Source organism: Polypterus senegalus, chromosome 4, assembly GCF_016835505.1.
Source record: "Polypterus senegalus isolate Bchr_013 chromosome 4, ASM1683550v1, whole genome shotgun sequence".
Taxonomy (NCBI): domain Eukaryota; kingdom Metazoa; phylum Chordata; class Cladistia; order Polypteriformes; family Polypteridae; genus Polypterus; species Polypterus senegalus.
Genome location: NC_053157.1, coordinates 67853883 through 67877762, shown reverse-complemented (window position 1 = coordinate 67877762; position 23880 = coordinate 67853883). Strand labels below are relative to the sequence as shown.

The window sequence follows — 23880 nt, the reverse complement described above, 5'->3', positions numbered from 1 at the left end:
GCTAGAACCATAGAGCTTTAATGATATCTACAGATTCCCAGGTTTCCAGGTTAATTTTTTGTCATGTGTACAGAGTACAGTGAAATGCATGCTACCTGTCATCACTCTCTGGCACCATGATTAGTGAACATAACTATTTTATCTTTAAATTTCTGTCTTCCTTACCTAAGAAATGCATAGAATGTGTTTGTCATTAAAATATGAGGTACATGTTGGTGTTTTTTGGTTATGTTAAGCTGTGAGATTAAGTAACCTGATTTTTCAGGACAGAGGGGTTGCCCACCATACCATACTCCAATGCTTCAGGCTCAGACATTTCCAGTACAATGGAAGATTTTTATTGTTATTATTTCTGTTCAAAATTCAAAAGTGTTATTCATCACACACATAGTTATACAGTTATTACATGCAGTGCAATGAAAAACTGGCCTGCTCCAAATGCTGTGCAAAGCAAAAGCAAACACACAATAGAATAATAATGCAATTAAGAGAAATATAATAAAATTAACAAAAAATAAATAAAATGAACTAAAAATTATATAGCCCTGCAGTGGGCTGGCACCCTGCCTGGGTTTGTTCCTGCCTTGCGCCCTGTGCTGGCTGGGATTGGCTCCAGCAGACCCCCGTGACCCTGTGTAAGGATATAGAGGGTTGGAAAATGACTGACTAAAAATTATATAGAAAATATAAAGTGACTATGCAGTAAGTTAAAGTAAATGTACAATGTGTTTTAGGTTTGAATGTTTGCTGGCATGTCCTGATGACCTGAGGGTAAAAGCTCTTCGAGTCTCCCAGTCTTTGTCATTAATCTGCGCAGCCGCTAGCCTGAGTAAGTGTGTAGAAGGGCTTTTGTGGCATATTATGAATAATGTTCTGTGAGCACAAGAAGAAAAAGAGTAAAAGAGACCCACACGGGTAAGGAGAGGGAAAGCAGACACACCTGCTTAGGATGGAAGAAGCCCCTGGGGATAGTAAGCTCATATATGCATGGTACCCACAAATCACATTCTAGGGCACCAATGTAGAAAAGAGAGTGGACGCCTTTGGTGGGGATTCTGGTGGGTCCTGTAGGTGCTGGAGAAAGAGTTTAGAAAGTGCATAAGCCAATGCACTAGGCATTCAAGTGTTTTAGTAACCAGGATCAGTGGAACAGCTAGTTTTTTTCGTTTTGTCTTTTGTGTTTTGTGGCTCTGTATTCTCCTTTTGTGTGACCCTTTTTTTTGTTCTTTAGATGATAGGATTTCATTTTCCATTATTTAACCTTGCTTGGCATTAACATAATTGTGAAGACACACTTTATACATTGAATAAAGAGAGCACTTTGAGAGTCACCTTGAGACCTAGTAGATGCCTTGAAGGCTAAATATTATAACCAGAATCTGTTTATGAATAATAAAAATTATGGGAGGAATGGCAAAAGAAAGAACTGCTGACCTTTGTTCCACAACCATGCCAACTTACACTAACAAACATTTTTATAAAAGTAAAGATACAAAATTCATTTCAGTTTATTCTTATTCAGCACACTTCCTCTTAAGAGCCAAATTGTCTTTTATATTAGAATACTGGAACAATTTTAACAAGGCCACCCAACACCCAAATTCTTCAAAATAAAATTCCGTCAAGTTTCAAAGGTCCCTAAATACAGATATTATACACTGCCTGGCCAAAAAAAAAGTTGCCACCTGGATTTAACTAAGCAAATAGGTACGAGCCTCCTATTGGATAATTACTGCATGGGCGATTATCTTTCAGCTGGCAACACGTTATTTAACCCCAACTGGTGCAATGAGTTGCTTCTCATTTCTTAAACAACCATGTCGAAAGACACATCTCGTGGTCGTGGAAAAGATGTTAGTCTGTTTGAGAAGGGTCAAATCATTGGCATGCATCAAGCAGAGAAAACATCTAAGGAGATTGCAGAAACTACTAAAATTGGGTTAAGAACTGTCCAACGCATTATTAAAAACTGGAAGGATAGTGGGGACCCATCGTCTTCGAGGATGAAATGTGGCCAGAAAAAAATCCTGAAAGATCGTGATCGGTGATCACTTAAGCGTTTGGTGAAATCAAATCAAAGAAAAACAACAGTAGAACTCAGGTCTATGTTTAATAGTGAAAGTAAGAGCATTTCCACACGTACAATGCGAAGGGAACTCAAGGGATTGGGACTGAACAGCTGTGTAGCCATAGGAAAACCACTAATCAGTGAAGCAAACCGGAAAAAAAAGGCTTCAATTTGCTAGGGATCATAAAGATTGGACTCTGGAGCAATGGAAGAAGGTCATGTGGTCTGATGAGTCCAGATTTACCCTGTTCCAGAGTGATGGGCGCATCAGGGTAAGAAGAGAGGCAGATGAAGTGATGTACCCATCATGCCAAGTGGCTACTGTACAAGCCTGTGGGGGCAGTGCTATGATCTGGGGTTGCTGCAGTTGGTCAGGTCTAGGTTCAGCAACAGTATGTGCTCCAAGAATGAGGTCAGCTGACTACCTGAATATACTGAATGACCAGGTTATTCCATCAATGGATTTTTTCTTCCCTGATGGCACTGGTATATTCCAAGATGACAATGCCAGGATTCATCGGGCTCAAATTGTGAAAGAGTGGTTCAGGGAGCATGATACATCATTTTCACACATGGATTGGCCACCACAGAGTCCAGACCTTAACCCCATTGAGAATCTTTGGGATGTGCTGGAGAAAGCTTTGCGAAGCGGTCAGACTCTACCATCATCAATGCAAAATCTTGGTGAAAACTTAATGCAACACTGGATGGAACTAAATCTTGTGACATTGCAGAAGCTTATCGAGACAATACCACAGCGAATGTGTGCCGTAATCAAAGCTAAAGGTGGTCCAACTAAATATTACAGTGTGTGACCTTTATAGGGTGTATTCACATTGTGTTAAATGTTAAAATAAATGTTGACTAAATGTTTAAATATCTAATTGAAATCTTAAAGCAAATTTAGCCATACAATGCAAGTAATTTATAATGGATTCATGAAATGCTAAGCAAGTTCCATCTTCAATTGATTTTTTTTTTTTTTGAAAGAAAAGGAAATAAACTCCATCTCCTTTTGTCTGGAATTATCATAATTTTCGATACAAGGAACCACTAGGGTGCAGTATTGTTGTTTCCCAAACCTTGAACAGATTTCAGGGAGGCTAAGTGCTGTCACCAAAAACTTTTTTATTAAAGGAAATTATCACAGGAGGGATGGCGAAAGATAGAGAGCTCAAGAGTCAACAGAAAAAGAAGAAAAACATTAACCCAGAAGCCTCTCTAGGGCTGCCTGAGTGGTTGTTGAAGCCCTGTTTAATGGGTAGGACAACTTACCTATTGCCCCTTCAATCACTTTACTGTCTTCACCACTTGCTTCTCTCTTTGTCTCCCTCTCCCTCTCTCTTTCCACATCTTGACCTTTTTTCCTTCTGCCTGTTTATCATTTTGTTCCAGTCTTGCCTCCCATCATTATACTTCATTAGGCTGTTGGCGTTGGGGTGGTTATAAATCCTATTCCCCAGATCTCCAAACCACAAAATCACTTGACTATTAGGAACGTGACCTTATGTTTGTAGCAGGGATGTGAAGTGAGAGTCCCCTCGATAGGTTTGTGGTGTCCCTGTATTTTTTCATTGTCCTTCCTTGGGCCAAATCTCCAAGGCACTGGCTCCACAGTTTCTAGCATTGTTAGACACAAGCATGGCTTCCATATTAAGTGTTGGTCACTGTATATTTAGGGAAAGTATAAGCAGTTCTTTTTTAACTTCTTGTAGCTCATTATTTTTGTACTATTTTGAAATATTACATACTCTAAAACATGAAATATTAAGCCATGCTTCTGAGAACATGCTTACTATTCTGAATTCTATTATAAATAGTACAGAAACCTCAACTGTATTACTGAGTCATTATTAATAAGTGATATCTGTCTTAAGCGGCATTGAGCAGCTGCAAGGTCAGCAAATATGTGTTGCTTTAAAAATGATTATACCTCAGATGGAGCTTGGCATTAAATTCTTTATGCCAAACATATTTCAGTTTTATACGCCAACACAACCAAGCATTTCTAATCAGTTTGGACTGAACTTGACATTGTAGCAGGAGCAGCATTTCTTGAATCTGTAAATCTCTTTCTAACTTATACTACAGAAATGTGCACATGTCTTAAAATGCATGTGAGCCCAGATATGACATTTTTTTGCATTTCAATTAGGTTCATAATATGCAGTAAATCAGAGTTTCTCAGCCTTGGTACTGTAATATTCTCCTGTGACTGCTGAGTTCTGTTGCAAAGTTACTAATCTGCACGCCAGAAGCAAGATTGAGATTGAAAAACTAGTGTAAATGTCCTATGAAAAGCAGTGAGGAGTGATGTTTTCCTATAAGCTGATCAAGTGCATAACTCTATTTTTTAGGGACAACTTTGTAGGGATTGTCTAGTTGTTATTGCAAAGAGCCTTGGTCTAGCTATTCCTCAGTAGGAGTCAAGTAATGCCCCTTGCTACTTGAATCCGATCAGCCATATCACGGTTCTTTTTGTTGGGGACTCCCTTTTTCTGTACGGGGCCAGTTCCACTCATCTGCCCCACCATGCCGCTCCAGTGCTGCATCGTTCCACCCACTATATATATACAGTGCACTAGGAAAGTATTCACAAGGCATCACTTTTTCCACATTTTGTTATGTTACAGCCTTATTCCAGAATGGATTAAATTAATTTTTTTCCTCAGAATTCTACACACAACACCCTATAATGACCATGTGAAAAAAGTTTACTTGAGGTTTTTGCAAATTTATTAAAAATAAAAAAACTGAGAAATCACATGTACATAAGTATTCACAGCTTTTGCTCAATACTTTGCACCTTTGGCAGCAATTACAGCCTCAAGTCTTTTTGAATATGATGCCACAAGCACCTATCCTTGGCCAGTTTCACCCATTCCTCTTTGCAGCACCTCTCTAGCCCCATTAGGTTGGATGGGAAGCGTCGGTGCACAGCCATTTTAAGATCTCTCCAGAGATGTTCAATTGGATTCAACTCTGGGCTCTGGCTGGGCCACTCAAGGAAATTCACAGATTTGTCCTGAAGCCACTCCTTTGATATCTTGGCTGTGTGCTTAGGGTCGTTGTCCTGCTGAAAGATGAACCGTTGCCCCAGTCTGAAGTCAAGAGCGCTCTGGTGCAGGTTTTCATCCAGTATGTCTCTGTACATTGCTGTAGCCATCTTTCCCTTTATCCTGACTAGTCTCCCAGTTCCTGCTGCTGAAAAACATCCCCATAGCATGATGCTGCCACCACCATGCTTCATTGTAGGGATGGTATTGGCCTGGTGATGAGCGGTGCCTGGTTTCCTCCAAACGTGACACCTGGCATTCACACCATAGAGTTCAATCTTTGTCTCATCAAACCAGAGAATTTTGTTTCTCATGGTCTGAGAGTCCTTCAGGTGCCTTTTGGCAAACTTCAGGCAGCCTTTTACTAAGGAATGGCCTGATTGGTGGATTGCTGCAGAGATGGTTGTCCTTCTGGAAGGTTCTCCTCTCTCCACAGAAGACCTCTGGAGCTCTGACAGAGTGACCATAGGGTTCTGGGTCACCTCCCTGACTAAGGCCCTTCTCCCCCGATCGCTCAGTTTAGATGGCCGGCCAGCTCTAGGAAGAGTCCTGGTGGTTTCGAACTTCTTCCACTTATGGATGATGGAGGCCACTGTACTTATTGGGACCTTCAAAGCAGCAGAAATTTTTCTGTAACCTACCCCAGATTTATACCTCGAGACAATCCTGTCTCGGAGGTCTACAGACAATTCCTTTGACGTCATGCTTGGTTTGTGCTCTGATGTGAACTGTCAACTGTGGGACCTTATATAGACAGGTGTGTGCCTTTCCAAATCATGTCCAATCAACTGAATTTACCACAGGTGGACTCCAATTAAGCTGCAGAAACATCTCAAGGATGATCAGGGGAAACAGGATGCACCTGAGCTCAATTTTGAGCTTCATGGCAAAGGCTGTGAATACTTATGTACATGTGCTTTCTCAATTTTTTTATTTTTAATAAATTTGCAAAAATCGCAAGTAAACTTTTTTCACATTGCCATTATGGGGTGTTGTGTGTAGAATTCTAAGAAAAATAATTTAATCAATTTTGGAATAAGGCTGTAACATAACAAAATGTGGAAAAAGTGATGCGCTGTGAATACTTTCCAGATGCACTGTATATACAATAGAGGGTGTGTCCCCTGCTCACTTTGCTCGCCAACCCCCCGGCCTGTGCTATGCACCAGCCACTTTGCGTCTCTGCCGCTCATGTTGTGGAGAGGGGGGCTGAACGCACCCTAAGGAAAACGCCTCTTTGCTCGATCAGCATCTCAGGCGACTTGAACATTTAAAAGCCTGTACAGCAGCTGTCGTACTCGTTGTCTTTGTCTTTTATTTCCGGCCCTGGGCATGGTTAAATCTCTTGGCACAAAGTTTCTTGATATTTTGTAGTTTATAATTTAAAAACGGAATTAGAATCTGAAAATCTAACAACATCACATTAAAGTTTGATAAATACTGAACAGAATGATACCAAACATATATACTGTATATAGGTTTCAAAATAAGCCCGAATTGAAGCATGACATAAAAAGTCACATAAAATCGTTTCACAAAATCGTTGCACTTCTAGGCTTAGGATTTTATATATATATATATATATATATATAGTGGGAAACGGCCCAGACACAGACAAGCAGACATCATTGCAAGTCACCACACATGCTTTATTTACAATATTTACAACAATAAAGTAAATTGCACACAACCAAGTGCCCCTGCACCAATCACCCTTTAGTCCAGGCCTTTTCCAATGCCTTTCTCTTCACCGCCTCCACTCCTCTCCTCCAGGCTTTGTCCTGTTCCACCTGACTCCAGCTGCCGAATGGAAGGAGGCAGCCCCTTTTATGTTCACCCGGACATGCTCGAACTTCCGGCGGCACTTCCTAATTTCTCCCACAAGCGGGTCCTACTTGCGCATACCCAGGGTATGGTCCTGCAAAACAGCCAGCAGAAACGGGCGGAGCTGCTGCCTGGACACCACCACCTGGCGTCCATCTGTGTCATACACAGGCAACGCTCCCCCCTCTGATCGGCGCCCCAGCATTTGCCACTTCGGCACCCCCGCCGAGGTTTCCGTGCCCCCCAGATTGGGACATCAGACGGAATCGCCCACACCCCCATCACCTCAGCCAACTTTGGGGCTTCCCTCTGCCTCAGCAGAGGGCGGCCCTTCTCTGGACGTGAGCTCCCTGCCTCACTTCTTTCTCTGTTGGAGGAGCCGGCTCTCTTCCTCCGGGTCCTCCTCTTTCTCTGGGATGCCATGATGGTTTGGGTCTCCCTATGGGAAAGGAAGAGACCCCGTGCCGTCTGCATCCCTGTAGAGCAACGTGACATCGACGCTGGCTTGGGGTCTTAGGGCAGTACTGACTGCCTTCTCACTCTCTCTGTCCTCACCACGCAATCAGCCCTCACCTCCTCATCCACTGCCGGAGCCCCTTGCTACTTGAATCCGATCAGCCATATCACGGTTCTTTTTGTTGGGGACTTCCTTTTTCTGTACGGGGCCAGTTCCACTCATCTGCCCCACCATGCCGCTCCAGTGCTGCATCGTTCCACCCACTCTCGCAGCGTCTCCACGAACGCTACCGTCTTCCCCTGCAGCTTCTTCAATACCCCCCCGGAGGGCACGTATCACCTGAAATAGCGACTCTGCGGGCTGAAGGCACTCCTCCAGCTCGCCCAATCGGGTCCTTACTTGGCTCGGGACGAACATTCATTGGTTCCACCTCCGCCCAATCATTGGCGGGTATGCAACACACACCATCCAATCCCTCGCCTGCCTCTGGGAAGGACTTCCGGTTCTCGGCCATCTTTCCTTTCCAGCTCCTGATGCAGTAGTGAATCTCCGGGCAGCCCTGCAGCCTCCTCCACAGCTTTACCTGCCACCGACATGGATCCAGGCAGTCCCTGCCTGCAACACACAAACCAACCTTCCTGGTGTGGTGGAAGTGCCATTTGAGCACCTGGAAGCACTCCAGGTATTCCTGGTAATCCTTCTGCCAGCACTTTCGGATGTGGCGGAAATGCTAATGTCTATGGCTCTTCAGGCATCTGGGCGCCCCCCGGTAGTGACCACGGGCCCCAATAGGGTTGAGCTTCCATGCTCTGTTCCCATGGTCCCCATACCAAACAGGGCGGCTGCCCTCTAGTGGTCTGGATGAGGCGTGGTCCCTCTTCCGGTCCTTCCAGGTGTCCCGGCTGTGTACCGCCCCAGCCGCTCGCCACTATATATATATATATATATACACACTAGCAAAATACCCGCTTTGCAGCGGAGAAGTAGTGTGTTAAAGAAGTAATGAAAAGAAAAGGAAACATTTAATAATAACGTAACATGATTGACAATGTAATTGTGTTGTCATTGTCATGAGTGTTGCTGGCATATATACTGTATATGTATGTATATATATATATATATATATATATATATATATATATACACATACACATATACATATACATATCTACACATATACTGTATATACACATATATATATACAAATCTACATATATATATTAGGGGTGGGACTCGATTAAAAAAATTAATCTAATTAATTAGAGGCTGTATAATAATTAATCTTGATTAATCATATGTAATCAACACATGAAAATTTGCCCCAAATCGCAAATTTTTTTTTTAATTTAAAAGGGTTTTAGTGGGCTACAGAATCAAATAATAGACATGGACATGAATATTGTAAACTCAAGCTCTTTTAATTTCTGAAAAAAAAATGTTTTTAAACTGCATTTCAATTCAAAACAGAAACAAAAATATCTGTGGTATTTTAAGCACTTTAAGTACATTTTCAGAATGGTATTGTCTTTAAATAATAATAACAAAAATTTCAACATGAAGTGCAGTTTTTATTCTTAAAAAATAAGGCAGAAACATAAAAGGTAATTTGACCAGCTTCACCTTTAAACTCTGAGTAACCTTAGCCAAAATTATTTTGTACATTAGGCTAAAACAGTGTGATCATTGAACATTTTGTAATTAGATGTAATTAGAATTACCAACGGTCAGGGAAGTCCAATGATCCCCAGTAAGAGCCACAAAGTCCGCTTTCTGTAATGCATCTAATTTTGCTTGCTTTTCAGTGTGCACAAAACCATGCTTTTATCAAGGCTTCCGTCGGGTAGTCTTTTGAAATTAAATTTTCCTGCGATCAGTCGTAGGAACGCGCTTTATTCCGACTCTAACATTTTTGTAGCTCTGATGTGTGCATCAATATAATCGGTGTACCAGGAATTCATGCATTGAGAAAAGTTACCCTTTGCTTGGACTTGAAAGAGTGATTAAATGCGTTATTTTTTTTAACACGTTATGGAGTACATGCATCAAAGCTTCTCAGCTGTGCTTGTGCTAAGAAAAGGAAACATTTTAAAAATAACATAACATGATTGTGAATGTAATAGTTTTGTGACCGTTATGAGTGTTGCTGTCATCAAGGATTTGATTATAATTTCTTTCAATCAGGTTCATATTTGGACAGTTTGCACAAAATCACGCTTTTATCAAGTCTTCCATCGGGTAGTCTTTTGAAATGAAATTTGCCTCCGATTAGTCTTAGGAACGCGCTTTGTATCCATTATTCATAAAGCTTCAATTGGTGATCTGTCTTTCTGCGTTAATCGCATATTTTTTCATACATCTCAAACCAAAGGGATGTGAGGGTAAAATGAATTGGGAAGCGCTCGTACATACTCATTGCACCCCCTCTTGGGAATCGAATCTCGGACGTTGGCGCTAGAGGCGAAGCCTTTACCATTGCGCCACAGCGTGAGGTTTGTCTATTTGAGAGTATGTAGATCGGGGTATATATATATATATATATATATATATATATATATATATATATATATATATATACCCACGCTTCGCAGCGAAGAAGTAGTGTGTTAATGAAGTTATGAAAAAGAAAACAGAACATTTTAAAAATAACGTAACATGATTGTCAATATACAGTAATTGTTTTGTGAGTGTTGCTGTCATCAAGGATTTGATTATCATTTCTTTCAATCAGGTTCGTATTTGTAGGATGTGTTGTGTTCAAGTTACATTCACTGTTTGTCAATCGTTATAAAGATAACAGGTTTCATTCATCGAAGTGTTCACTACCCAAATCGGTACTCGTGAATCTAAGATGTTTAACAGGCATTCCCGGTATTAGGTTGTGGATTTGCCTGCGAATATTTAGCGGCAGCGTGTCTATGAACTTAATTTAAACTTAAGCTTTACACTTTTCTTTCCTATTGATATGTCTACAAAGGCTTAGATAACAGGTTTCATTCATCGATTCATTTCTTACTGCATCAATAAACAGCTCGTCTTCCTCTTTATCTGAGACGTGACACACTGCATGCACGGGTTTTTTTTTTTTACACTGTCTTCCTTTAGCGGGACATTGACTTTTTCCACCGTGTGCTTTGTTTCCGCAGTAGCTGCACTTATGAATATGCTTGTATGTATCAGACGATTCATATTTTTTTGCTGCCTTCTCAATTGTGTAATTCGGTTTTTGTTCAGCCCTCTTTGGAACTGTTGCTTTTTGTCTGTGCACTGCGTCGTTTCATGTGAGCCGCTCGGTGTACATGCATCGAAGGTTCCCAGCTGTGCTGATGCCATCTCGTACGATGTCCACGGCTGTATTTAATGTTAGCTAAGACCAGGCACTTAAAAGTTTCTCTCGCAGTTTCGCTGCGTTTGTGCCAAACACCACCCTGACCATCTCATCTTCCTCTGCATAAGCACAGTCCTTCACCCGTGAATATTTAGCGGCAGTGTTTCTATTGGATTGCCGCTGACGGACGGCCTTATATGGGCAGGCACTAAATTATATGGGAGGCGTAACTCCGCCTCCCACGGGCATCGAGCAGAAGTCTATTATAGTATATCGACGAAAAAATAGGTTCCAGTTATGACCATTACGCGTAGAATTTCAAAATGAAACCTGACCAGCTTTTGTAAGTAAGCTGTAAGGAATGAGCCTGCCAAATTTCAGCCTTCTACCTACACGGGAAGTTGGAGAATTAGTGATAAGTCAGTGAGTCAGTCAGTGAGTCAGTGAGGGCTTTGCCTTTTATTAGTATAGATATATATATATATATATATATATATATAGATATATAGATATATATATATATATATATATATATATATATATATATACAGGTACTCGCGACATACGACCTATGCAAGTTACGACTGGTTGGACTTTACGGCGTGTTCGACAGTTTCCCCCACCAGCTGTTGGCAGCGCCTGTTTCCCGCAGTCCCAAGTCTCGCTACGCAGCAGTAATAATATACACAGCAGTGTTGCCCCACGTGTGTTTGTGTCTTGTTGTTTTAGCAATTTTCGATAATAATATACCCCTAACATGTTTACCAAGAGGAAATTGTCTCTGTCCACTCCTCAGCCTACCAAAAAGGAAAGAAAGGTCATTGATCTAGACACCAAAATTATGATAATAAAACAGTATGAAGGAGGAAAGAAAGTGAATGCGATCGCATGTGATATGAAGTTATCACACTCTACTGTGTCGACTATTTTAAAGGACAAAAAAAGAATTTGTGAAGCTGTGAAAGGTTCTGCATCTTTGCGATCAACAGTGATTACGAAGCAACGTACCGGGCCCATCCATGAAATGGAGAAATTGTTAAACATTTGGATGGAAGATCAGATTCAAAAGCGGACACCGTTAAGCCTCTTTACAGTACAGTGTATATATATACACTCACCTAAAGGATTATTAGGAACACCATACTAACACGGTGTTTGAACCCCTTTCGCCTTCAGAACTGCCTTAATTCTACGTGGCATTGATTCAACAAGGTGCTGAAAGAATTCTTTAGAAATGTTGGCCCATGTTGATAGGATAGCATCTTGCAGTTGATGGAGATTTGTGGGATGCACATCCAGGGCCGAAGCTCCGTTCCACCACATCCCAAAGATGCTCTATTGGGTTGAGATCTGGTGGCTGTGGGGGCCATTTTAGTACAGTGAACTCATTGTCATGTTCAAGAAACCAATTTAAAAAGATTTGAGCTTTGTGACATGGTGCATTATCCTGCTGGAAGTAGCCATCAGAGGATGGGCACATGGTAGTCATGAAGGGATGGACATGGTCAGAAACAATGCTCAGGTAGCCGTGGCATTTAAACGATGCCCAATTGGCACTAAGGGGCCTAAAGTGTGCCAAGAAAACATCCCCCACACCATTACACCACCACCACCAGCCTGCACAGTGGTAACAAGGCATGATGGATCCATGTTCTCATTCTGTTTACGCCAAACTCTGACTCTACCATTTGAATGTCTCAACAGAAATCGAGACTCATCAGACCAGGCAACATTTTTCCAGTCTTCAACTGTCCAATTTTGGTGAGCTTGTGCAAATTGTAGCCTCTTTTTCCTAATTGTAGTGGAGGTGAGTGGTACCCGGTGGGGTCTTCTGCTGTTGTAGCCTATCCGCCTCAAGGTTGTGTGTGTTGTGGCTTCACAAATGCTTTGCTGCATACCTCGGTTGTAGCGAGTGGTTATTTTAGTCAAAGTTGCTCTTCTATCAGCTTGAATCAGTCGGCCCATTCTCCTCTGACCTCTAGCATCAATAAGTCATTTTCGCCCACAGGACTGCCGCATACTGGATGTTTTCCCTTTTCACACCATTCTTTGTAAACCCTAGAAATGGTTGTGCGTGAAAATCCCAGTAACTGAGCAGATTGTGAAATACTCAGACCGGCCCGTCTGGCACCAACAACCATGCCACGCTCAAAATTGCTTAAATCACCTTTCTTTCCCATTCTGACATTCAGTTTGGAGTTCAGGAGATTGTCTTGACCAGGACCACACCCTAAATGCATTGAAGCAACTGCCATGTGATTGGTTGATTAGATAATTGCATTAATGAGAAATTGAACAGGTGTTCCTAATAATCCTTTAGGTGAGTGTGTATATATATATATATATATATATATATATATACAGTGGAACCTCTAGATACGATCACCTCTGCATACGAGAAATTCAAGATAAGAGGAAAATATGAGCTGAAAATTCGGATCTAAATATGAGCATTGGCTTGCGTAGCGAGCCACGAGCCAGGCTGTGGTTATGCGTGACGCGTTTCCCAGTCCGCCTCGACTCGGGGATTCACCCAAGCTGATGCTGCCAGCCCGTCAGCTCACTCAGTGTTCCTTGTTCTCCCGTAGCATGAGGGTCTACGCATTTGTGCGCTTGTGATTTCGTTGTTTCGCTGTAGCAGTTCGTTGTATAAGCATATCCAAAAATATCGCGGACATGCAGACAGAGAATAGGAGACGATTGCCCTCAAGAGGAGAGAGAGAGTGCACTTGAGCGAGATAAGGAGAGAGAGAGGCACGAGCGAGAGAGATAAGGAGAGAGAGAGACTTTTCACTCTATACAACTCTAAGCAACTGACACGCAGGTAAACAGACTTGAGCTGAGAAAACTGTGCGGGGTGGGGGATGTGATAGCAGGCTGCTTACTGTTGCTGCTTATCCACATATTTACAGGACAAAAGATGCTGACAGAGAGGTGAGAAGCGATTTAAGGTGGGACAGATCTATGAGTTTTTTCGTAGGCTCTGGTGTTAAGCAAGGCAGTCTTAAGGGATGGCACCTTTACCATAAGTCAGTATGTGAAATTTCTGCTCTGCTAGATCTACCCCGGTCAATTGTAAATTCTAATATTGTGAAAAGGAAGTGTCTCGGAGAAACAGCAGCTTAGCATAAGAACTGCTTTGGGATCTTAGTGAAATGCCATTCTATGGCTCAGCTGAGCTTAAGATCACAATGCCAGACATTGGCTGGAATGGTGTAAAGCACACTGCCTTTCTTTGAAGTGATGAATCAGGTTTCATCATGTGGTAGTCTGATGGACAAACCTGGGTTTGGCAGATGCCAAGAAAATGCTACCTTCATAGTGTCTACTGTAAAGTATGGCAGAGGAGGGATAATGAACAAAATTTGGAGGACTAGGCCCCTTGGTTCTAGTGAAGGGTACTGTTAATGCTACATCATACAGAAACATTTTAGACAATTGTGCACTTCCAATTTTGTGGCAACAGTTGAAAGAATGTTCTTTTCTGGTCTAGCATGACTTTGCCCCTGTGTGCAAAGCCTGGGGTGAATCAGTGACTCCATATTAATGTCCATGATTTAAGAATGGGATGTCCAATACACTCATATATTGGTGTGATGGTCAGGTGTCCACAAACATTTGATCATATAGTTCACCTTTTCACTAATTTGTTGTTGAACTATGGCTAGTTGACAAAACAGAGCTGTAGTCCTGTTTATGTTTATGATTCCTTCGAGGTTGTCTGTGATATCCTGTGGATAGCATGGAGGTGCACTAGTTAGCATTGCTGTCTCAGAATTCCCATGATCCTAGTTTGATTACTTGTCCAGAAGTATGGAAGAATTTGTAAGCTCTTCTCATGTCTATGTAGGCCTAGTCTAGGGTTCCCTTTTCCCTGACACATCCCAAACACATGGGTTTGAGGTTCATTTTTAACTTTAAACTGGCCTGTTATTTATTTGTGTTGCTAAACATTTTGTTACTCAAACCCAGAAGCTGTGCCCACCACTGCACCACCAAGGCATAGTTAAACTTTATCTTGGTTAAAGGGTATTCTCCAAATATTGGTGTGCCCCAGGAGGATAGTTGTCATTCTGTAACTAATTGTAGATGTCACACCAACTGTCCTTTAAAAATCTAGCTAATTGTCCCTTAGATATTATAAACTATAATTGCCTCCTGTACCAATGAGCACATTGATGAGATGTATTCTTATTAACAAATATTAACACTTTTAGTGACATTTACAGTGCCCTTCATTAATACATCCCTATCTTTGCTCTGTTATTTCTGTTAAGATTTTTTCTTTTCCTTTCCATATTTGCATGGCTATATTTTTGGTCATATCTTTTCAAGTATTGTGTCTTTGAGTTAATTTTACAGTACAGTACAAAAAGATTAATGGGCCAAACTTTAGATTAAATCACTATAATCATTCAGGTATAACTTTTCTGCAGCTGTGGCTCCATACTGTATGTCACACTAAAACATAAAAAGTTTCAGTTGACAATCAGTTCTGTGACTGCCCATTTCCCTGGGGTATAACTATTAGGTGGCACACAGTTCAAATTCCCTTAGTCATCCATCACAATGGGATAAAACAGAGAGCACAGTAATAATGTGCGACAAAAAATTGTTGAGCAGCAAATATCAGGAAATGACTGTGAGAAAATAATTAAATGGCCATTTCCACTATCAGGGCAGTAATCAATAATTTTAAAGCAACTGCAGACATTAAGATCTGGCCTGGAAGAGGATGTGTGACTAAATTGTTGCCACACACATTGAAGAAGTGTCTGAAGAATCTTCAAAGATCCCAGCTGGAGAACTGAAGAACTTTAGTTTGGTCTTGAAGTCAGGAAGCCTCCAAAACTACATCACATGTCACCTACATATGGGAGGGTTGCCATAAAAGGCCACTACTGTCATCATGCAACAGACTTAAGCACCTAACATTTGCCAAACATTACTGCAACTTTCAATGGCCCCAAGTTCTATGGTTAGTTGAGAGAAAAATTGCTTTTGAGCAACAAACACCAAAGCTGGGTTTGGCATAGATGCATGGAGATAGGTACCTGATTCCCATTATGAACTTTGGTGATGGATCTTAGATGTTGATGGGTTGTTTTTCTGCCAATGGCACTCAAACATTTCAGATATAACAGATATAAACCAAAAGCTGACTGTCAGAAGTCTTAAATTGGGTGGTTGTAATATCTTTCTGCAGGGCAGTGATACAAGTCATGATATGTTGCCACAATGTCAAGGTTTTGCCATGGCCATTTCAGTCCCCTGACCTAAACCACATTAAAAATCTGTAAGATGAGGATGACCAGGAGAGTCCACAAGCGTGAAATTCGAAAACTATAGGATATGGAGAGTCTGTATTAAGGAATGCTCTTAGATCACTTGCTATTTTGTTCTCTAACCTCATTAAGCATTATGGGAGAAGACTCAGAGCTGATATCTTGTAGAAGGGGCTGCACAATGTATTAAATAAAGGGTTGCCAATAATTGTGTCAGACATATACATTATTTGAGAAAAAGAATTTTTTTATGATAAGAATTTTCTTTTCCTTATAATTATTTTACTCCAAGTAAAGGTTAGATTTTGTTAATATTTTGAATGAAAGATCAAGAGGATAAGCAACACTTTTTCCCAGCCAGTTTTGATTTTATTTATGAAGGATGCCAATATTAGTGGAGGGCACTGTAATTAAATGACAAATTTCACTGATTATAAGACGACTTCTAATTAAATCTAAATGAGAGAGTAGTTGGAAAGAAAGCAATAGACCAAGGTAATCCCCTGAACATCACTTAAGAACCACAGAGACTCTGAGCATCGTAAATTTGACCAAACTCAATGATTAGTTTTTTCTACTGGGTGTCTCCTGTAAAAATAATCCCAAATCTAGGAAAAGCTGTGTACATTGAATAGTGTGTTTTAATTAATATTAAAATAATCAATAAGAAAAATATCAATGAAAAATGAATACAGTGAGTAAATAATACTGACCTAGGGAAATGTGTTCCTTTGAAGAAAAAAAACTATATTTAAGGTATGTAATGAAATCACATGTGTGGTGAAATAAAATAACATCTTTTTATGATTAAAGGAAAGGAGAAACCATATTTTAATTTCTAAAATTTATATGGGAGATACTCTCACATTTAGATTATAGCTCACAAGTACAAGCACAAAGGTTTAAGGTGAGCAGAAGATCCAGATGTGAAAATTGTGCCAGATGAAGACATAGTTCTTTATACACACTCTGCCTTTTTTCTTCTTCATAGAAGGAAGGAGTTGTGGGAGAAAAACCCTGTACCATGCCAATAACATCTCCATTTCATTTTTACTAGTTATTACTATCCACAAACAATCCACAAAAAAAATCATCAGCACAACATAAATATATCTTAACATTAATATTGATGTCTGTCTATTGTAAATGTTAAAAATGGTTAGGTGTTCTCCAAGGAAAACCCTGTTTAATTGCTGGGAGGCAAGTGAATGAAAAATACAAAAACAAAGTGTTGTCCCCTGGAACGTAAATAATGTTTTCCCTGACTCAGTAGTTATACTATCCTTAGTTGTTGTTTGCATCCATTAACAATGGACCGTGGTGTTGTGTAGGCTGTGAGTTCTACAGACTGGAAGGAGAGGTGCTGGAGACAAAACTAATGAACCAGTAAGTGCTGGTGCAACCCCCAAATTCTTTAATGGAGTGGGCGTGTGTGTGTGTGTATGTATTACTCAGCAAAAAAAGAAACGTCCCTTTTTCAGGACTGTGTATTTCAACAATAATGTTTTAAAAATCCAAATAACGTTACAGATCTTCATTGTAAAGAGTTTAAACAATGTTTTCCATGCACGTTCAATTAACCATAATCAATTAATTAACATGCACCTGTGGAATGGTCGTTAAGACCTTAACAGCTTACAGAAAGTAGGCATTTAAGGTCACAGTTCTAAAAACGCAGGACACTAAAGAGACTTGTCTACCGACTGTGATAAACACCCAAAGAAAGATGCCCAGGGTCCCTGCTCATCTGCGTGAACGTGCATTAGGCATGCTGCAGGGAGGCATGAGGACTGCTGATGTGGCTAGGGCAATAAATTGCCATGTCCGCACTGTGAGACGCCTAAGACAGCGCTACAGGGAGACAGGAAGGACAGCTGATCATCCTCGCAGTGGAAGAGCCCGGATGTCAATCCCATTGAGCACGTCTGGGACCTGTTGGATCGCAGGGTGAAGGCTAGGGCCATTCCCCCCAGAAATGTCCAGGAACTTGCAGGTGCCTTGGTGGAAGAGTGGGGTAACATCTCACAGCAAGAACTGACAAATCTGGTCCAGTCCATGAGGAGGAGATGCACTGAAGTACTTCAATCAGCTGGTGGCCACACCAGATACTGACTGGTACTTTTGATTTTGAGCCTCCCTTCATTCAGGGACACATTGTTAAACATTTTTAGTTTATGTCTTATGGTGTTGACTCTTTTACTGTTCATACAAATATTTACACATTAAGTTTACTGAAAGTAAAAACAGTTGAAAGTCAGAGGACGTTTCTTTTTTTGCTGAGTATATATTGACTACCAGTCAAAAGTTTTACAACACCTCAGTTTTTCCAGTTTTTCTTTAAATTTACTCAGTTGAAATGTAATGAATAACCTAAAACGGTGAAAAGCTAAGCTGTAAACTGTTATACGTTTAAATTTAAAGTTTAGATTACCAAAAACTGAAAAAGGAAACATCAGTATATTACAAATAGGCCTTCTTCAGGGAACAACTAATAGGTTACAACGTACAGATGTTCTGCAGCAATTAAAGTAAATTAAGCCTTGCAAGTTGAAGTAAACAATTTGCATAGGTGTCCTAACTTCTGTTGATTACTTAAAAACCCTCTGTCCGTCTTAAAGTAGAGTTGGAACAGACTGCGTTACTACACCCTCTGAAGTACTACTTAGACAATGTTACACTGTAGAAAGTTGTAAATTCCAGTGATAATGGCAAGAAAAAGGCAATTAATAGATGAAATGAGACAAAGCATTATTACATTTGGACGTGTAGGCCTTTCATTTAGAGAAATTGCAAAAAAAATCAGTGTCATTGAGTACAGTGTCCTACACAATCCAAAGACATTTGGAAACTGGATGGAATGATATCTGGCAGACCCAAAGTCTTAAATCAATTGGAAGACAAGTTTCTAAGGGTCACCAGCCTGCGTGATAGGAACCTCACAGTACAACAGCTTCAAAAGCATTGCTTGACAGTGGTCGAAAAAAGCAAGTCTCATTTTCTGCTATGAAGAGGAAACTTTGTTCTGCAGGTTTAACAGGGTGAATGGCAGTAAGAAAGCCATTCCTTAAAGGAAATACCGGCTGTGGACTACTACAGACTGGAAGAAAGTCTTATGGACCAATGAATCAAAATTTTAAATCTTCGGTTCATCACACAGGGTTTTTCTACACTGTCGAGTTGGTGAAAGGATGGTTCCTTAGTGTGTGACACCAACTGTCAAACATAAAGGAGGAAGTGTGATGTTCTGGGATTCTTTTGCTGGAGGCAGAGTTGGTGACTTGCACAGAGTGACTGGCATTCTGAATCAAAAGGTTATTTTGCAGAACCATGCAGCACCTTCTGGTCTGCATCTAGTAGGTTATGGGTTCATCCTACAGCATGACAGATACCAAAACATACCTCCAGGCATTGTCAGAACTACATTAAAAGAAAAGAACAACAAAGTACACTTCAAAGCATGGAATGGCCAGCATGGTCTCCAGGCTTAAACCCTGTTGAGTTAGGTAGGGATGAACTGGATAGAAGGGTGAAAGGAAAGCAACCTGCAAGTGCAACACATTTGTGAGAACATCTGCAACAGTGTTGGGGGGATCTTTCTGACCAATATTTGGTTTCCCTTATAGAAAGAATGCAGTGTGTGTGTTTTGCTGCTATATCAGCAAAACGTAGCTACTTTCATGAATCAAAAATCTGATTAAAAGTTTGTACACTTAATAATTTCTTGACCTATTTTTATTTGCTATTGTTTATTTGTTCTATGCCTTTATTTCATAATACACTAAAACATTAAACTGCATACATTTCCATAAAATCTGAATAAACAGAGATGTTCTAAAATTTTTCACCAGTAGTGTGTGTATATACTATAGACTATATGTATATATAAAATATGTGATACAGTACTTGCCAAATAATACAAAGAGTGTTTCGCCCTAATTGGTGCTCATCAGGTGTATGCACCTTTGCTTTCCCTTATGAGGATCGAACCTCGATTGTCAACGCCACGACGCCTGGTTTTCTTACTTCACAGCGTGAAGATTTGAGTTTCACATTAATATAGACCTACGAATATAAACAGGGTGGCCCACGACAAAGAGAATCAATCCTATGACGTTACAAAGAGTGTACATGAATATGCTGAAACGGGCACAGAGATGTATTGATGCACAAGGAGTTGACTTTCAGCATCTTCTGAAAATATTCGATCATTTTTGTCTTGACAACGTAATGCAGTTGTCTCGGTGGAGGCGGGTCATTTTTTCGAGGCACACCCTGTATGTGTGTATAAAATATTTTATATATATATATTTACAGAATAGTATATACTGTATAAAACATGATACACACATATATACAGTGGTGTGAAAAACTATTTGCCCCCTTCCTGATTTCTTATTCTTTTGCATGTTTGTCACACAAAATGCTTCTGATCATCAAACACATTTAACCATTAGTCAAATATAACACAAGTAAACACAAAATGCAGTTTTTAAATGATGGTTTTATTATTTAGGGAGAAAAAAATCCAAACCTACATGGCCCTGTGTGAAAAAGTAATTGCCCCCTGAACCTAATAACTGGTTGGGCCACCCTTAGCAGCAATAACTGCAATCAAGCGTTTGCGATAACTTGCAATGAGTCTTTTACAGCGCTCTGGAGGAATTTTGGCCCACTCATCTTTGCAGAACTGTTGTAAATTCAGCTTTATTAGAGGGTTTTCTAGCATGAACCGCCTTTTTAAGGTCATGCCATAGCATCTCAATTGGATTCAGGTCAGGACTTTGACTAGGCCACTCCAAAGTCTTCATTTTGTTTTTCTTCAGCTATTCAGAGGTGGATTTGCTGGTGTGTTTTGGGTCATTGTCCTGTTGCAGCACCCAAGATCGCTTCTGCTTGAGTTGACAAACAGATGGCCGGACATTCTCCTTCAGGATTTTTTGGTAGACAGTAGAATTCATGGTTCCATCTATCACAGCAAGCCTTCCAGGTCCTGAAGCATCAAAACAACCCCAGACCATCACACTACCACCACCATATTTTACTGTTGGTATGATGTTCTTTTTCTGAAATGCTGTGTTCCTTTTATGCCAGATGTAATGGGACATTTGCCTTCCAAAAGTTCAACTTTTTCTCATCAGTCCACAAGGTATTTTCCCAAAAGTCTTGGCAATCATTGAGATGTTTCTTAGCAAAATTGAGACAAGCCCTAATGTTCTTTTGCTTAACAGTGGTTTGCGTCTTGGAAATCTGCCATGCAGGCCGGTTTTGCCCAGTCTCTTTCTTATGGTGGAGTCGTGAACACTGACCTTAATTGAGGCAAGTGAGGCCTGCAGTTCTTTAGACGTTGTCCTGGGGTCTTTTGTGACCTCTCGGATGAGTCGTCTCTGCGCTCTTGGGGTAATTTTGGTCGGCCGGCCACTCCTGGGAAGGTTCACCACTGTTCCATGTTTTGCCATTTGTGGATAATGGCTCTCACTGTGGTTCGCTGGAGTCCCAAAGCTTTAGAAATGGCTTAATAACCTTTACCAGACTGATAGATCTCAATTACTTCTGTTCTCATTTGTTCCTGAATTTCTTTGGATCTTGGCATGAATGTCTAGCTTTTGAGGTGCTTTTGGTCTACTTCTCTGTGTCAGGCAGCTCCTATTTAAGTGATTTCTTGATTGAAACAGGTGTAGCAGTAATCAGGCCTGGGGGTGGCTACGGAAATTGAACTCAGGTGTGATACACCACAGTTAGGTTATTTTTAACAAGGGGCAATTACTTTTTCACACAGGGCCATGTAGGTTTGGATTTTTTTCTCCCTAAATAATAAAACCATCATTTAAAACTGCATTTTGTGTTTACTTGTGTTATATTTGACTAATAGTTAAATGTGTTTGATGATCAGAAACATTTTGTGTGACAAACATGCAAAAGAATAAGAAATCAGGAAGGGGGCAAATAGTTTTTCACACCACTGTATATTTATCCCAAATCCACTTGATTTTGGTTTGCAGTTTAGTGCTACTCACTTTTTCCCATAATACACTTTATACCATAATTAAAGACTTAAATTAGTTATAACTAAAGTGAATATACCATACATTTATAAGTGGATAAAATGCTGCAATATTTTGTAAAAGAGAATTAACACTGCAATACATGGCAGGATGTCAGACTCTCATACTGCAAAGTGCTGCCGCTTCACCTAAATGCTGCTGGGTTTCTCATTTGGCCTGCCAGATTGCTGAAATGTGCTAAAATCATGTCCATTGTCTAAGCTGATTCCATCATATTATGCTGCTACACATTGACTTTTCTTCATGCTTTCTGCCTATGTTCATACTAGAACTTTCATTTAGTTATAATATCCTAAAATAGTATGTTTTAGATAGTTTATCTTCATCTAAAGTAACAAATTGCAATAAAAAGCATACATTATTTGACACTTGGGATATCACTGTTTAGTTGGTTTCAGACAATAAATAGTTACAGATTATGATCTTAATGTCCTTTTTCATTTTTATTTGTTCATTTTATTTTGGTTTCAGTTGATATGTGGTCAGTGGGGTGCATCTTTGGTGAAATGATTAGAGGTACTGTTTTGTTCCCAGGCACTGATCGTATCCTTCTCTGCATTGGTCAATAACAGCCTTTGAAACTGTTTGAAACAGTTTAAGAAAAAACTCATATTGTAATTAATATTTTTTTATCATGATATTATGTGCTTTGTATTGTAAAAAGTGTTTCATGTGCTTGTTAATCTTCTGCCTAGTTTGGTTGTCCACATCATTGATTAGTAAATTCATGTTTCATTCTTGTATATAAAAATACAGTATTTATCTAAGGTGAGAAAAAATCCAGCAATGGAAAAGAACTGCAGTCAAATTCCTAGGGTCAATGTAAGCACTTCTTGTAGAATATTAGTGTTTGAAATTCTATCCAAAAAAAAACAAAACATTTATATGATTTTAAATTCAATTTGTGTGAGAAGCCTCATGGCTGGAGGGTTCAGCTTTCAAAGCCTGGCCCAGGATCTGTGTTTTTGGAGTTTGCACTTCGTCTAGTATCCCATTGTTATCTGTCTGGGTACTACCATTTTTTCCCACAGCATCAAATGTTAAGTTGATCCATGGCTCTAAATCGGCCCAGTGTGCTTGTAATGTCCCTATTATGGATTGGTGTCCCCACCAGTAGATGATGATAAAATATTCTCTCACTTTAGACACATGGCTGGAACCATCCTTGAACTGTTTGATATAACTTTATGCCAGTTTCAGGTTAGCCCCAACTTCACACCGCAGCTTTGTTGAGCACCGTATTCCTTTGAGGCAGTTCTGGTTCCCATTGTCCAAAACCATATTGTAATTTAAGAGAGAGTTACTTATGTTTTCTCTGGTGTTACATTTTTATCATGACTTTATTTCCATTGAACTAGTCATAAGAATGGGCAGCACGGGGGTGCAGTGGGTAGCGCTGCTGCCTCGCAGTTAGGAGACCCGGGTTCGCTTCCCGGGTCCTTCCTGCATGGAGTTTGCATGTTCTGCCCGTGACTGCGTGGGTTTCCTCCCACAGTCCAAAGACATGCAGGTTAGGTGCATTGGCAATTCTATGTTGTCCCAAGTGTGTGCTTGGTGTGTGTGTGTGTGCGCGCCCTGCGGTGGGCTGGCACCCTCCCTGGGGATTGTTTCCTGCCTTGTGCCCTGTGCTGGCTGGGATTGGCTCCAGCAGACCCCTGTGACCTTGGAGTTAGATGGATAATGGATGGATAGTCATAAGAATACATCTTTATTAAAATGTTTTCCATGCTTCAAAAATATTGAAAAGCTACATTTTACTTTTTTTTTCAATTTCATCAGAAATTATTAAGTATAAATAGTTCC

General features: G+C 40.3%; 1 protein-coding gene across 8 annotated transcripts in view; it reads left to right on the top strand.

Moving 5' to 3' along the window:
• Positions 1–23880, top strand: part of mapk10 (mitogen-activated protein kinase 10) — a 386723-nt gene that overhangs the window by 259937 nt on the left and 102906 nt on the right. For 3 of the 8 annotated variants that reach the window (XM_039750811.1, XM_039750806.1, XM_039750809.1), the window contains exon 8: positions 22549–22620. The exons of the other annotated variants lie outside the window; for them this stretch is intronic. In XM_039750811.1, coding sequence (XP_039606745.1) covers positions 22549–22620 — 72 coding nt within the window. The remainder of the gene's footprint in view (positions 1–22548; positions 22621–23880) is intronic. 8 annotated transcript variants of the gene reach the window in all.